This window comes from Enoplosus armatus, chromosome 12, assembly GCF_043641665.1.
Source record: "Enoplosus armatus isolate fEnoArm2 chromosome 12, fEnoArm2.hap1, whole genome shotgun sequence".
Lineage (NCBI taxonomy): Eukaryota > Metazoa > Chordata > Actinopteri > Centrarchiformes > Enoplosidae > Enoplosus > Enoplosus armatus.
In genome coordinates, this window is record NC_092191.1 from 12911736 (window position 1) to 12928991 (window position 17256).

At 42.0% G+C, this 17256-nt stretch overlaps 1 protein-coding gene across 3 annotated transcripts; it reads right to left on the reverse strand.

The window, feature by feature from the left end:
- Window positions 1-953: 953 nt before the first annotated feature.
- ldb1a (LIM domain binding 1a) lies at window positions 954-17019 on the reverse strand. Of its 3 annotated transcripts, none has more exons than XM_070915746.1 (11): window positions 16846-17019; window positions 6603-6705; window positions 5965-6009; window positions 5662-5737; window positions 4789-4891; window positions 4245-4417; window positions 4035-4157; window positions 3865-3942; window positions 3612-3735; window positions 3275-3417; window positions 954-1374 (listed from the first exon to the last, which is right to left on the reverse strand). In XM_070915746.1, exons 1-11 carry the CDS (start codon window positions 16871-16873, stop codon window positions 1321-1323), a joined length of 1050 nt encoding a protein of 349 aa, XP_070771847.1. In that variant the 5' UTR covers window positions 16874-17019; the 3' UTR covers window positions 954-1320. The 3 variants fall into 3 exon arrangements, with proteins under 3 accessions (XP_070771847.1, XP_070771846.1, XP_070771845.1); XM_070915745.1 differs by having other exon boundaries at window positions 3269-3417; XM_070915744.1 differs by lacking the exon at window positions 954-1374 and adding an exon at window positions 2039-2263.
- Between the last annotated feature and the right edge of the window lie 237 nt (window positions 17020-17256).

Sequence of the window (17256 nt, forward strand, 5' to 3'; positions counted from 1 at the left end):
TATTGTACAGGTGGGTGGGACTTAAACAGAATGTCAGTACATAGAAAAATAAATACAGTTTGCTAAAATGAGGGCAAAATTCTTTTATCAGTGATTGTACCATTAAAAATCACGTTTAAAAAAACTTTTAAGAGGCTTTTCATCTCTTTACATTAGATTGAGTTTCTCATAGTTCTAGGGAGGAATACATAGAATAACTTTTACAGAAATTACTACCTAAAAATATACAAGCACAGACACAAACATGAGGAGTAAAGCCAACAAAATGATTCTTCATAAAACATAAAACAGCACAGTGTAATCAATATCTAAAGAATCTTTACATGTAGCTCCTTGGTCTGCAGCTTTCTTAATTGTGATTAAAAACATGTCTGGGAAACTTAAGTTAATACAAAAGTCTTTTTTTTTCTTATTTTACAATCCTGTCAAAACTTGTTTTTAAAATATTTTTGAGTAGCAAATTTGAGAAGTTTTCTTTTACTATGTTCTCTGAAGAGAGGACCCCCAGATAGAGATTTCAAGACAAAGCAAACAGTTCTGCAATGACAAGTCAACAGATCCAAACCAGGCGCTTGATGGAAATTTAGTGGGGAAAGTAGTTTCCAGTGTGCTGCTTTGGACTCACATCAAACAAGATGTCGTACAGTATTAAAACACTAGCCTTGCTCTCCCCAACCGGTTTTCTAGCACTGAAGCCAATGGACCTGGTGACAGTGTGATGTCTGACACAGATGGATGACGTTATATCAAGCACAGACTTACATGAAAGTTATTACCATCACAATAAGAATGATCTAACAGCAATACTTATACATTAATATACTGCAGGTTTCAGATGTTTTACAGTTCTTACATTAGCAATAATAGAAAAGAAAAGAAAAATACACCGTCAATTCATAAGAAAAATAGATTGGAGTTAAAGAGTGGAAAACAGTGCAAAGAATATTCTGGGGTGTTTTTGTTTGCTTGCTTGTCTGTTTATTTTTTAGAAATTGTTTACAAAAATAAAAAAAATTCAAAACAAGTCTAAAACATAGAAAATGAAAACACACTTCTGTAGCGTCTGGTGCTCTGGGTCCAGACATGCTGCGTACCACCTCTCTCCAGTACCTCAATGTTTTATGTTGCAAGTGTATGTGAGTGTGTGTGTACGTGTATGTGTATGTCTATGTGTGTGTGTGTGTGTGTGTGGGTGTGTGTGTGTGTGTGTGGGTGTGTGCACTGGTCTGTGTGTGTATGTCAGTGTTTGTGTGGTGTGTGTGGTGTGTGTGTGTGTGTGTGTGTGTGTGTGTGTGTGTGTAAGATTTAGCGTAGTGGTTCTCAACTCCGGTCCTCAAGCTCCGGCACTGTACAGGTTTTTGTTCCAACCAGGTCCTACAAAAACAAATGATTGAGTTTTTAAAAAACGAACGTTGAATTTTGATGCTAAGAGTGCACACAGTTTTCTGCAGCCTGCAAAAAAATAAGTTAAATAAAAGCTAAGCATTTCTTCCCTGTGACATGAGCACAACAGAAACAACGAGGTGCGTCGACAAGGAAAACGCACGTCTGAGAGACCCGAGGTTGGAACAAGAACCCACTGACATGGTCGCCATGGCGAGCACTCGGATAACAGGACACGTCAACTTTGGCTCAAACACTGTGGTGAGCAATGATGGGGGGTAAACACACATGCACACACACCGCCACCCCGCCAGTCTCACCACACCTCTACGAGGGCTGACTGGAGCCGAGCAGACAAGGGCCAAGGCTGAGCACCACTGATCATGTGCAACAATGTGAGGGAGCGAGTGGGATTCTGCCGACACTGTCCTTCATGTGACAGCAAAGAGCTTTATCAGTCCATCAGCTATTATCCCTTTCCCTAACCATTCTCCTTTCGTCTTCAAAATAACATAATGGAACAAAACAAACAAAAATTAATTGAACACAAGTGGTCGAGGCCACCCTCTCTGACTCCTCTCGCTAGTGTGTTGGCTCAGGTGGATCCCAGTAGGTTTTAAGCATTGAAAACGGGACTGGCTGGAACCTCAGCACTCTACTGGGATGACTGGGAGTTGTCATTCTTGCTCTCCTGACTGGAGGGAGCCTTGTTGTTCCAGGGCGAGTGTGCCCCCAGTGCAGGCGAGCTGTTGAAACTGTCCTCATCCTCCAGGCCATTCGCCCCATCGAACTGCGTGTTCTCCAGGCGCGTGATCAGACGCTCGTCCTCGTCACCAAACTCCCCTCCCATCAGAGTGGGCTCTCCCACCATCATCACGTCCTAAAGGGGACAGCAAGGGCCGGTACATATTATCCCCATAATACAGGGGGTGCGCGGAAAGACTGGCTGCACGGACGAGTTGTAACTGTAGCGTTTTTTTCCTATGGTCTAGGTGCGGTCTAACTTGGTTCAATTCCAGCGCTAAAATTTTAACTAATGAAATGCATTTTAATTGATACTTAAGTTTTAGGGACCAAGGAGTATTAAAATCCTGGAGGTATAAGTGTCCTCTCATTCTGAACCCAATCACAACAGGACAATGTGTTCTCAGGGCATCTACCCTGACAGTTCAGTAGTCCACGTGGCCCTGACTCCCTGCCCCAAGAGCCAGGGTCGAGGGGCCCTCCCTACTGGCCAGCAGTGGGCATCCCTGATCCTTGAGTGCTGCATCAGGGGGGGGGGCGGGGGTTTTCATTCCACCTCGGGTCTCGTTCGCTCAATCAAGCAACCAAGTAAGCAAAGACAGCAGTGCTGTGTGAATCGTGTGATCTGATATACTTAGTGGTAACTCTAAAACCAAGTTGATACAGCGGATTTAGAGAAGAAAACCTAACTGTCCCACTGGAGATCAGAGCAAGGTAACCCTACCCCATGGCCCCAAAATATATGAAGCATTACTTAGAGTTGGAGGTCACTTGTACCTCCTCTATATAAACCCATAAACCTGTGGCCCCAGAGGACCAGGGACTGCCCATCACTGGTTCACATCAGGGGGTCTACTAACTAAATCTACTCATCCTCTGTAGAATTACAGAAATCAACCCCTATCCCCCCACCACACCTTAACCCAAACCCCACCTCCAGAAGCCTCCCTAAACTATCTCTATCCTGACCTGCTGCTACACGTACTCCTAAACACACTAACACCCCCAGCTACTACCACCAACACCCACATATAACTTTCTAACCTCCTTTCCAGCCCCTCCACCCTCTGTTTTCTCCTCCCATGCCTTGCTCAGCTGAACTTGGAGGTGCAGATAGAGGTCAAGTAGATGTAATGCTTACAGGTACCTGGCTGGAGAGTGAAAAGCTGTTGGCTGGACTCTTCTTTTTGCTGTTGCTGTTGTTATTGCTGCCTCCACCGGAGCTCACGGTGCTCCCACCAGACACCTTCCTTTTCCGCCGCTTGTTTGGAGCTTGTCTGGCTGGCTCAGCTACAAGTAGACAACAGGAGAAGATATGTTTCATAATCAACTACTTAAATCTCTATAAATAAATAAACCTGTTACAGATAAGAAACGGTCATGCAATTGCAACTGGATTTGTTTGTGGGTACTCCACAGTTTAATGAATTTAAGTGCAACAGTGCCATAAATGCCACTGGTAATTTCAAAGATGTGTGTGTTACCTGGAGGTGCTACCATTCTTTGCCACTTTTGGAACAGGCAGGTCTTCAGGCAGTCTCTGGGGCTCAAGCTGTAGGTCTTATGCCTGGACATCAACTCTTGCATGGGCTCCAATATCACACATAGCTTTAGGGAAGATAAAGAGAGGAACCAAAAAGAGACATTAAGCATTAGCAGGTCATTGCATGTGTAGTTAAGGTTAATTCAATGACTGATCAACAAAGGAACAACATGATCATAAGGAAATTTGCTTACACGGAGGTAGTTGAGCGTGGAATTGGACAGCCCACATCTGGTGATATTTTTAGCCAGCTGATCAAGCATCTGGGGATCCTGCACGATTGAGAAAAAGTTGAAATGAATATGTGCATGTACAGTATGTGTCTTTGAGTGCGGGTGTGTGGTTTTCTCAGTCTGGAACTCACGTGCATAGCCAAAATGCTCCTTGGTAGGACCTCTCTGTGTTGTCTGATGCTGAAGTGCCACGTCTTGATCCTCATCATGTCATCAAACATGAACTCTAGGTACAGACGGCCCTCCACACAAACCTTATCCACAGGAGAGGAATAAATGTTAGAGCACAAGCAACAGAAAGTAGGCTGTACATTTTTCCTCCAGTGTGACGTTAACTGTACCTGTGTGAACATAGGTTTGCCGTTCTGGGTCACCATGGTGCACTGGTCACAGTCGAGAGACACAAAGTTACTGTGGAAGGACTCCTTTGGATGCTTCAAAACATAGAACAGCTCAGTGGCGCCCCCCTCAAAAATACTTCGGAAGTATCGTGGAATCAACGTCCTGCCGATGGCTACAGACAAAAATCAAATGAATACATAAAAATGATCAATAAAATGAAATTTGAATCACCCACATAGAGGGAAAGTAGATGGGTACAGTAGCATACATCTGACACAACACTGAAAAGGATAAATATATAACGCTATTAACAGTTATATCTTCAATGCTTATCTTAAATCTCAATTAAATTTAAAAGACACGGAGAATATCAAGATAAAAACAAGGACGTTTGAAGATGAGATACACACACATATATATATTATATATATATATACATACATATATATGTACATATATATATATATATATATATCATTATCTTATCATATAACATTTACAATTACAAACTGAAAATACATGTTAACAACAGCATTTTCTTACTGTATCGTTTGGGTCCATCTTCCAGACAGAAAGTGATGGTAAGCATGGCGTCATCCTCAAAAAACTCTGTGGTGAAAGCATCCCACCAGAGATTGTCGCAGTCCTGAAAGCAGAGGAAGACCCAGTCTCAGTTTTTCATGCCTTAAAATCTTGGTGAAATTCATATAAATCACAATTAAATTAAACATAGCATTCAAGTCTAATACAGGACACTGAATAAATGCTATACGTTCTCCATTAAAATAGCCAATTACCAAAAACAATAGATGTTGTGTTTGCTGTATAGAGGTGAGGAAGTTACATAAGATAATATGAATATACAAACACAGTGAATGTAGTAAAACCACTCAAAAAGAAGAAGCAGAAATTCTTGTTTCCTCAAATTTCCTCGACCACTGGAGGTTTGCAGATGAGTAAATGTTTTGTTCGTGCAGTGAAGAAGTACACACAAAACTGAAGTGTCCAATGTACAGAGGTTAGTGCGCATGTATTTATTGGAATGTGCAAACTGGCAGTCACAAAAAATGCATGGCTCATAACATCTACTCAGTTGAGCGCTCAGGCATATAAACAGTTGGCACTCCAATTACGTTTTAGTCAGGTTGATCAGATAATCCTATTAGAGCCTGAATGTAAATTAAGTCAGCGAGTTCTTAGGCTTAATTTCCCACAAAATCCCTAGCATGGTTAGCAACAACAGCAGCTGGGAGAGAAAATCAACAGTAAGTCGTTCACAGGAGCTGCAGAATGTAGCACTACGGACTGTAATCAGAACCAACTTGAATATGAAACACTGATCCTGTGTTTTTGTACAGCAACAGTTTGGTGTTGGGTTCTTATTTCTCTCCATGTGAATGATGAAGTGACTCTCACCTCTGTCCAATTCTGTAGCCTTTTGTTCAGCTCATATATCCGGTAATCTGTCTGGTTCCCGTACGGTGTGGGTCTCCTAAAACAGAAAACAGAGGAATTCAACACGTGCAGTTTGAGCTGCTTCAGTAGCTTTCCATACCCGAAGAGCAAACAAATGATAAAAGCCAAGAGTAGTCTCAAACTTACGTTAATTACAGGTGAATTTAATGCCTGCATTTTTTAACATAGATGTAGATCACCCAATATAAATGCTTTATAAATTACCACAACTGTATGTTAATTATTCAGTGTCAGTGTACTCACCCCATTCCAGGCTCCATGTATGATGGGGGGTACATGGGTGTAGGCCTAGGAGCAACCAAAAAACACAAAAATCAGCAATCATTCTCAAAGAAACATAGCATCATCATGATCACAATAGAACAGGGGGGTATCGGAAAAAAGGTTAAAATATTCAGCACTTGCCACAAACAAGAATACATTTAATAAGTACTGTAAAAGCCTTGACATCATCTGACTGTCACTTTTAATTAAGCTGAATGTTGCTTCTTCTCTATTTTTGCCTTTTTGGGCCACATTTAAATCCAATCTGCGTGTTTTGTCAACTCTTATTTGACTTTATTCCAATATCACTATCAAAGACTGGGTGATCAAACAGTACAATTTTAAAATATACAACATAAAACATCAATACAGATTGTTATTTATAAAAACAATCATCTAGCATCTAAAAATAGACATGTTGTATTCTTCACTAAACATATCAATGTCAAGACAACAAATTATGATATCAAAACTTACAGCTTGCAAGAGGAAATAAGAGACATCAGAACAGTAATACACGACATGATTTAATGATCGAATTAATGCAAAAGGTAGTTTTAGACATATTTTCCTTTGGACTGAACATCTTGTGCCCTGACAGTATAGCCCAGACCTACCCCACATCTCTGTCCAGCATAGCGCCTGGGTGGAAGGGGGGAAAGCTGCCGCCGTTGGGGGGCTCCTTAGGAGAGTACAGCTTGAATGACTTTGACGAACAGCCTGCACACAAGCACACAGCAGAGGAGGAGGAAAAAAAGAGCAGAGATTTAGAGGAGATTTAGATTACTTTAGACTTAGCTCATTCAAATCACAGCATCATCTAAGTAATCTAATGTTGGATGATTTTGTTGAGATTTACTCAAATAAAATCACATTGCCAAAACAATTTCCTGCTGCTTTCATTATCTAATGAATCTTCAATCTGGTAAATGGACAAGAAAACAAGTCATCACAAGAGGGGAAAAAACAGCAATATTTATTAGCCTGCAGAAACCTGAGAAAACAATCAGTGAAATGGGGGGACACGAGGAGAGATGATGGTCTGGCATGTTGGTTGTGTTCTTGTACCATCTGTACCATTATAGGGAACCCTGTTCTCTGCCCCATGTGATCCTAACTATGCTCTGCAATGTGTGTGTGTTTCTCTCCCCCTCTAGTTGCCTACCCATCCCCCAACTCGCTACTCTGGCTGTCGTTAACCCTTGTCTGCCCAGATAAGCCATTCATGCTCAAACAATTACGGGCCCTGAGAAAACATCTATTCTGTATCTCTACTCAAGGAGACCTCACACAGACAGCGGCTGCATGTAATTAGGTCTGACCAAAGATATTTTATACCCAAGCTGGCAGCGGCGGACTGGGATGTTTGAGAAAAACAACCCCTGGTAATTTGACCCAGACTGGCCCATCACAACCACCCTACAATTACTCTACTTTTTAGCACACATACAGAAAAACATGAAGTGAACTTAAGGAATTTAATACATGTGGTGTTGACACCTACATAATAGGGTAAATAATGTCAACATTGAGAAAATAGAAAATCCTAACTGTTCCTGTATTTGCCCCCGCTCATTATGTTGTTTATGCGTGCCCTGCTTGTAAATCTGGTATTCCCAACAGGCACCTGAAGGCAGCATAATGTTAATTTGTTGCTTTGACTCAGTCACAATTTATGCACAGCAGTCAGTCACTGTCAGCTTGGCGTATAACATTGTGATTGTACCAAATTAAAACCGGCAGGGGGAGAAACAGGGCCGCTCTAATGCAGGATCAAACCTAACTGAGCTGTATTTTTTATCTTTTCACATCCACGACTACTCCACAAATGATGGTAGTTACAGTCAAGACAAATATAAACAGAGAGAGAAAGGCATAGGTTGGGGCTAAGTATGCCTGTATGAACTCTGATCTGTCCGTCCTCATTAACAGCCCAGTCTAGGCTCCTTGAACAACTACAACTCCTCCTTCATTTAGTCTCACCCTTTTCTTTACTGCTTCGGTTTAAGAAAGAGAGTCATGGCAGGTCATCCTCTCCTCCCCATTACTGTGGGGGGTGAACCTGCTCAGGAGCACCCAACAATGGCCCTCTATGCATTACCTCTGACCTACAGGCCAACACCACCAGCCATTTGTCCTAGACAGCATTCAACCCCATGTGATATGTCTTTGTTCAATCTGATGCTTATGCAAATTAAGCAAAACATAAATTCCCTTGCAACAATTAAGAGCAAGAATCGCATTTTCTCTAATATATTAAGCCTCCACATCCTGATGCATTCTGCAAAATGCTGACAGATTATTCCTGTCAGTGAATAAACATCAACACACACCATAAAAAAAGAGGCCCAACCACAAGCATAAAACCTATCTACACAATATCTGCAGATTATAGCACCCAGTCTCACAGAAGCATGTATACAACGACAATTTCACGGGCCAGACATCTTAGTGAAAGACATGATCAGGGAGGCATCCTGTGTTAAGGTATACAGGACAAATAGAGATGAATGACTCCAGCCTGCACGCGTCCTTTAATAGAGGAACCTGATTAAGATCCGATGAGAGGTCATGATACAGAACCACTCTAACAAAGGTTAACTTTAAATAGTAAGACTTTGGTGCAGTTTAGTCCGCCCAAACTGTTCACTGCAAACAATAGAGCTGCATCCAGAGGCTGGCCCTCAGCCAATAAAACATCCACAGCAATGTGCAAAGACACATACTTGCATTGCATACTGGTGTCAAGTTATTGTTCGGTCTGTGGACATGCACAGACGACATTTCAAAAAAAGCCAGTTTTCACTTTAGCACACAGGACCAGGCGCAAACGGAGGCGCAGGGCCGCATTCATTAACCGTTTGCAGAGGACGGTTGTTGCTAAACTATTAACCTAGCTAGTTGCTAAACTCCGGTTATCACCGCCATCCACTAATACATTCCCCGTGCTGTTTACAACCGATTTCAGCGGTGTATTGTGAGCGAGTGGGGCTGCTAAAGTAGCGTGGCTGTAAGTTTGAGTTACCTGCAGAGAAAGGTCCACCAAAACGCGGTGTTTCCCAACACCTCCGCTCGGTGTTTCTAGCCACCTAGCCTCGCTGCTAGCCGGAGCGGCTGGATGGTGAACGCTCCAGCGCCGACCGTTGATAATGCAGTCCTACGATCCCAAACAAGACGGCAAGCGACGGAAAGTAAAACACTCCAGCTAGTTCCCCTGGTTTCTGTCAATTTGCAGTCCACATCTATGTATTTTGTATGTCATTTGTTTGGGGGACGGTGCTACGTATCTACTACTACTACAGGACCCTTTGTTCCTGCCAGCCGAGACACGAACAAACAAAGGCCCCGCCTCCTCCAGGCTCCTCCGCCCATCCCAACTCACAGACCGGGACAAACACAGGCCTCCCTCCCTGACAGGGGCCCCCAATTTGTCTTGTCCAGGACCCATGCGTGCACCAGCGGCCCCCAGAGGGATACAAGGTGGGTCCTCATTTAGAGGAACCGTTATCAGCCTATTTCGCCCCGTAACACAGTTATTACGGATGGTCAAAATATATATAATATATTATTCGATTTATAATTATTATTATTATACAACATCATCGGCATCAGCTTGTTCCAGCTCAAATAATCAAAACTAATTGCCTTCATGTTTTAATCACTTCACCAAATGGAAGAAATCTTGATATGTGCATCATTTTATACACATTTTCACAAAATTCACCCTGACATATTAGGTATTTTTGGAAGCTTTAGGATCTCCACTTGAATTCAGACGTTTGGTGGGTTTGAACAATATTTGTCAAGTCAAGTCAAGTCAATTTTATTTATACAGCCCAATATCACAAATTTGCTTGAGGGGGATGCTGAAAAATTCCCCCTAAAAAAACTTTTAACAGGGAAAAAAATGGAGGAAACTTCAGGAACAGACACAGAGGATTTGGCTGCACAGCATGAGTTTGTAATGAGTGACCAACTGGTGGGTAAGTGGAGTTCAAGAGGTTAAAGGTAGCTCTTTCTTTTTCATACAAGTCTTAGACAGACATGCATTGGAAGTGGAAGAAGTCTGAGTACTTCTTGTTTTACTTTTAAATATATACATCAAAATATATAGTAAAAGTATTCAATATGCAGAATATATTAATATGTACATTACTTTAATGTTGCAGCTGGTAAAGGTGGGGCTTATTTTTTACTTTATATACTGCCAGGTAACTTGTGAATTTCTCCAAGGGTTCCTTAGAGTCTTATCTTTATCCAGAATAATACTTCATAATTTATTTCTTAAATATATTTTGTATTATTAATCTGAATCTGCAAAGAAACTAGTGACTAAAGGTATCAAATAGTTGTAGTGAAGTAAAAATTACAATATTTCCCTATGAATTGCTGTGGAGTAGAACTATAAAGTAGCAGAAAATGGAAATACTCCTGTTGCCCTTAGATACGACCTATCACTCTTACATCACGCTCTCACATTTATGATTTGTGATAAGTACAGTCTTCAAAATGTCATAGTGTGTAATAAAGAGGGATTAAGGCTTCCATAAATTTAAAAAAGAAGCCCTTTTAACAATTTTACCTGATTACATTTAATATTTATCCCAGACAGTTATAACTTTGGGGCAGTTTGGCATTTTTACAAAGCCTTGATTTACATACCCTTCAATAAATCAATGCAGTGTGATTCAGACATTCTGTTTACATTGTTCCCCAAATCTGTGACAATAACAAGTTACCTAAATAGGCTGTGTAATTCAAGCCAACTTTGTAAAGGCTTATGGAAAATGATTGACTTGGTTGATGGCTCAAATCCTTTCGACCACAGTCCTGAGCCTCTCGTAGCCTCAGATTATGTAAGGGTATAATCTGCAGCCTCACTTTTAATCAATAACCACTCTAATGTTTACAAGCAATATATTTGAAGGCCAGAAAACCTTTTGTGGTCTCAGAGTGCATTTAAAGCTCAATTTGTTGAGCCTTTCACTTGAGCTGCCAGTCAGTTTTGTAAAATTATATAAGCCGGGAGGGCGGATGAGAGAAGTGAAGCAATGTTTTTCATTGAGAGAGTAAACACATCCGACCCACACCAGTTACTGCATAAACCCCACGTCAGGCATAGAGCAGAGATATACAGTATCTGCTGCAGCTTGAGTTCAGTGTCCACATCAGAAATATCTGGTCTGAATCATGGGCTGCATCATTTAACCTCCTAAGACCTGGCATCCACATGCGTGGACATCACATTTTGGGTTATACCATAATACTTAATTCTGCTTATATGGAAATTCAAAATTGTTCCCGTATGCGGAACCACATCATGTCAACAGATGATGCTTAGTTTTTATACTTATCAGGTCCCAATAAGCCCAAATAGCAAAGAGAAATTAAGATAGAGCTTGGGTCTTAGGAGGTTAAACAACAATCTGCTGCTTGGACCTGGAATTTCATGTCGTAACAACAGCTGGAGTATATTTCTTTCAATGATTTGTCTTATCAGATTGCTCCTTCCACAGCTGTAGCCTGTTATTATTTCCAGGATGTTGTTCAGCTAATATGGATATTCTGCAGCTCAAAAAAGATGCAGCTCAAAATCTCTTTCTAGCCAAAGTAACTGTATTCTGAACTAGAGAGCTGTCTTTTGTAGTTATGACAGAAAATAAATTATGAAACAGTTACGGGGGGGATAAAGGCCTTTTGTTGTAACATGGGCCCAGATCTAGGATCTCTTGTTGAAAACAATGATTCCCCAGTCTGCTGTCTTTTCAACATTGATGGACTGACAAGGAGAGATGTGATAGAACAGCATCTCCCTCTGCTGGCAAACGCTGCACACATCTTCCTCACGCTTCAGAATAAATATTGAATACAATAGAATGGACTTTATCTAGGAGTTTATACTGTGCACTATTCACAACTAACATGGTTTGTTTTAATAAAACTTAAGAAATCTCTCATTTGTATCATGTTGTTAGATCTTAAGCTTTATTTTCCTATTCTGTGCTTATAACAATCAATAACCTTGACATGCACAATAGTGCTTGTATTTAAAGACTGAAACACCTGAAGGAAGTCTGCATTATCTGCAGTATCATTATTATTATTACATAAAACTAGTAAAGATGGACCAATTGGAAGTGTGGATTATATGGCACAGAATATATACTGCAGGCGTAATGGTGGGAGTGTTTGAGTTCCGAGAATTGAAGCCTATTTCATCTGTATTCAGAGTCACATTTAGTACACCTGGCAAGTAGGGCTGGCAGGCAGTGATAACATTAAAGGTGGAATCAGAATATGGCAGTCACATACACGAGAACTATGTCCTATTTTAGTCACCGGAAAACTGGTCTTGTACTACACAAGATCTCATGTACCCTCTTGTATTTATAGATCCCTAGCTCATGAGACCTCTTTGCATGTACTATTTCATGCAGAGATGGACTGCATAGCCTTCACACTGAAATGCCTTCCGTGCATTGTCATGGGAAATAATAATGTGATATCTAATACAGAAAAATATAAAATAGATCTGATTTTGAATTCTTTGGTTCATTACTCGAATGACAGTACAGTTAGGCAGCTTTTACACTTGAAGAAACTGACCTTGATAAAGAAACCGAGGTGAGCAGGTACAAGATTAAACTGACTTCACACACTGGCCCCCTTGTACACATGCCTTGAAAACATTTTCCAAAACCTTCAGACATATTGTGTGTCTACCCAAACGTATGACAGCGAGAGTGAAGCAGCAGTGAGGAAATCTGAAGAGCTGGTAAACGGCATGTACAGATTCCTGTCGCTGCTTTTCTAGACGCCACAGTGGAAGCACAAAACTGTCAGGGAAACTGTTGTGACACCTGACTGGTAGTGATAGCAACAAGGCAGCAGACAGAGCTAACACAGACTGCACCCAGAGGATGCCACTGTGGCTTGACAGGAGGAAGTTAAACAGCATGTGTTCAAGATAAATTGAAGGATAACAAAAGAAAGCTTGTGAGTGTGACGGTTAGTGTTGCAATGAAAGAGGTCGCTGATCTGAGTCCAGGCAGCATTAGCTATAAGGTGAGTCATAGAGGATTGGTCTGCTGCATTTTAAACTGTAGCTTTGGTCATTTTTTACAGCTTCCATTGTTGTGCTAACATCCAGGGAATGAAATGTCCTGAAAAGAATGTCTCATCCAAACTCACTTCTATAATGTGCCTGTGTAAAAAAAAGAAAAAAGGAAATCCACCACAAAACAGAATTAACACTTGTGCTCTTATAATACCGCACAAGTCATTTTTAATGTCTGTTCTTAAACTGAACAACAGAGAGACAGACTGCAGCGATGATGCTATTTAGAGACTAATCTTGGAGCCGCTCCACAGATAGTGAATAATGAAACAGCTATGACACAGCACTTGATTTGACTGGAATATGGACTCTAATCCATCTAATTCACAACATGAAGCCTTACATTCAAATAACATGTATTTTAATGTCACATCTCAAACACAAAGTCTGTAGGCACGATGAGTCAGTCGTTATTTCCAAGTAAATGGACCAACTCCACCAACTCCTCCTCCACCTGCTGATATCAATTCAAGTTTCCAGGCACTGATTTTCAGTTTAGGGAGTTTAAGATGACTTTACTGCCCAAAGCACAATATAATGTCGGCAGAAATCCCTTTAACAGCCTCAAAATGTCAACATTCACCTTGATTTGCATACACTTGATCAAATCTACAGAGTGCCATTCATAGTCTGTTTGCACAATTCATCTTGGACACCAAACAGGCTGGCTAATTCAAGATACATTTATACATTCTTATGGAAAAAATATTAATCCAGTTGATGGTTTGTGTACTGTATTAACAGTCCCTAGCCTTAAATAGACTTGAACCCACACACTTGCACATACACAGGTGGCAAAGAGATCCAGCACAAAGCTTTCCAACTACTCTGCGGCTGTCCTCACACCTTTTGTTTTCACCACGGCTCTGTTTCAACCTGAGCGCTGTTAGCGTCACCTTCTATCTCCGTACCAAACCTGCTTTCATGTTTTAAAGACTGTGCACATTCCTCACAAATAAAGGTGTGCTTTAATAAATCTTTAATAAAGATCTAAATCTTTTTTTTCCCTTCCCACACATTTAGTTTTCTCCCCGTCCTCTCCTTCCTCTCGGCTGTGTGGCACATAGCAGCTTTCCTCTGCCATCCTGTCGGCCTGCAGCAGATGTGACATCACTACAGCTCCTCTCCTCTCTGCCCCCCCCCCCCCCCCATCTCTCTGACTCCCCAGCATCTCTGTCTCCCACGCATTCCTTCTTTCTCTCTGCCTCTGCACACACAGCCATTTTGATCAAGCAAACAAGATCTGAGAGACTCACTAGGGTAGAGAGAGGAGGGAACGAGAAGTGTAGTATTGAGGAGGAAAAGAAAGAGAGGCACAGGCTTTCAGTGCAGTGAGATAAAGCTGAGCCAGTCGTGTTGTTGTGTAACGGTAATCAAAAAAAAACCCTGGCTGTTTGGCTGCCATCTTGGCTCTGCTTTAAGTCACTTTTCTCCAATCAGGAGCCATGTGACTTTCTGCATGAGGTAACACCACTGTTACTGCAAAAGGCAGTGAGCGAGGGATGAGGGAGTGACACAGAGCGGGAGAGAAAGAGGGAGAGAGGGTGAAAGAGGAAGAGGGGGAGAGAGTGAGATGAGGACGGCAGAAATGGGAGGGAGGGGGCAGAGTGAGATGGGGGAGAGATGGAGAGAGTGGTGAGCAGAGGGGAGCGCATGCTTGAGTGGGTGCATGTGAGAGTGGGGGGGGGGGTATCTTCAGCTCACAGGCAATCTATTTTTACCATTTAGTCAGAACAAAGGATGTGATTGGCTCCACTGTGTTAGGACGGATCTCCTTCATGCGGGGAACAAAGCCTTAAAAAGGCTGATTCACAGCAAAGTCACAACAACAGCAGGATGTCACAGTGTTGTCAATGAACTAGACAGACAGGAGAAGTCTGTCCTTTATTATGGCTCACATTCTGTCACATGCAAATACGCTCAGTTCAGATTCCTCTAGTCTATAATACTCTGACCCAATAACAAAACAAAGACAACTGGGACCAGATGAAAAGAGAAAGTGAGGATTTGTTTTTTCAATGCAGATTCACACACAAAAGATGGGGAGGATCTTCCATCCACCATCACACGGGAATGTAAACAAACCGGCCTTCAAATATAAAGATTTACAGCGCACACACAGCGAGGGAGAGAGAGACCGCAAACCAGTGTTGATCAATGTTGCTCTGTGGTTATCTGAGAGATCCGCCAGCCTAAACTTGTCCTAGCAGGCTCCTCTGTATATAGGTGTATAAATGTGCGAGTGTACGCGCATGCTGTACATTTTCTCACATGCCTGCACGTGTAAACCTGCGAGTGTTTGAATGCTGGTGCACAACATGCACATGGCAGATCTCTCCGGTTTGACCTCTTTCTCTGCACATCCTTCAAAAACATGTGGATGTCATTAAAAGTTTCTGCTCCACAGTGAAGTCTGTCAGCAGAGGGAGCGAAAGAGGCAGAGACACTGGCAAAAACTACAGGAGAGAGTGAGGAAGCGAGATAGTGGAGGACAGAAAAGATCTGAAAAGGGAACATCAAGCAAAGGCCTCTCTAATTTTATTCCATCTGATAGCCGACTACCAATGAATCAGAACAGCCCCATTAAAATGATACTGACACCCTAATTCAATCTGCCCTCTCTGAGATCCCCCTGAGCAGATGCTACGATTCAATTTCTATCTGTTACTTGCTCCCTCGTGCTGCACAGAGTTTGTCCCCTGGTACTGTGAGGTTTTCTCTGTAGCCTGCCTGCTCTCACTGGAGTACTGTTAAAGAGAAATTGCTCCAAAGTCAAAAAGGATCATACACTCTATGGGAGAGAACAGATTATAAGATCTACTTGATAAAAAGTGCCAAAACATTTTGCTTGCCAAAGACTGACATGTGCAGACAGACTCAGACGGTACTAGTTTTCCTTTCTCTTGCTCTAAAACAGTAGCACAAGAGCAGAGTGTGGATACTAATAATGGCAGTAAACTATATTTTATGTAACCTTTATTTAAAGCTTTTTCAGAAAAAGCCAAGCATACTGCACAAACTACTACAACAACTGCATAAAAAAAACTAAAATATGCAGGAATGCAAAATGCTAAGTCACAATGACAAAGAGCTGTCTAATATCCAACCAGCAGCTTAACTCCAAGCAAATTCAACTTAGATAAATCTTCTTAAGTACCCACATTAACAGTTTAAACTCATCAAGAGAGAGCAGCTTTAAACCATTTCGCAGTGAGTGAGTACTTTTCATTCAATTCTGACTCATGGGACAACTATGAAAAACCATTCCAGTGACAATAAGCAGTGATTTCAACTTTTCTAGGCATATAAGAGCACATACAACCGAGAAGCAGACCTACAGTGGCCAGACAAAGCTGAGAAAAAGAATGAACAGAGTCAGCAAGTGAAGTACTTATTGATATCTCAGTGTCTCTGTATGTGGCAAAACTCAAAGAGCTATTGATCTGCTGCACAGCAAGCTAGCGTGACTGAGAGGGTCTGCTGAACAACTCAATCCTAAAGTGTGGTAGCCTCAGTCTATAACCTTGTTTTAGGACATGTGTTGAGAGTGTAGCATGGCTTCACCAACACACGCATGCATGCACACACAAACTCACACTCACACAGCTTGGCGCTGGCCCTAGGCGGCTTTGCAGCACTTTTACATAAGTCATCTCTCTGACAGCACCACTGAGCACAGAGACGGAGGAGGAAAGAGGGAGACGAGAGAGGCAGAGGGAGAAAGAGCGAGAGTAGGCACTCACCGGGACAAGCACAACCTCCAACAGACATCTTCTCACATGTTGGGCTCTGCTCGGAACGAAACAGCTGCACTCAGTCCACACGCTGCTCGCATGGGCTAACTCTGAGGAAAACAACACGGACAGAGGGGTGGAGAGATTAGAGGGAGTGGTACAAAGCAGGGCATGTACACCACAACTACACTCCTCTCTCTCTCTCTCTGTCAGGCAGGAAGTTGGCAGTGGAGCTCTAGCTGCATCATTAATAGGCATATTGCAACACAAGTGGGAGGGAAAATGAGAGCGGAGTGAAATAGGAAGAAAGAGCCTTTACGTTATTTGAGACTGGAGGAAGTAATATGGACTGGGTGTGTGTGTGTGTGGGTGTGTGTACATGTGAGAATACAGGAGGGAGGCAATTAGAGCAAAGGAGAG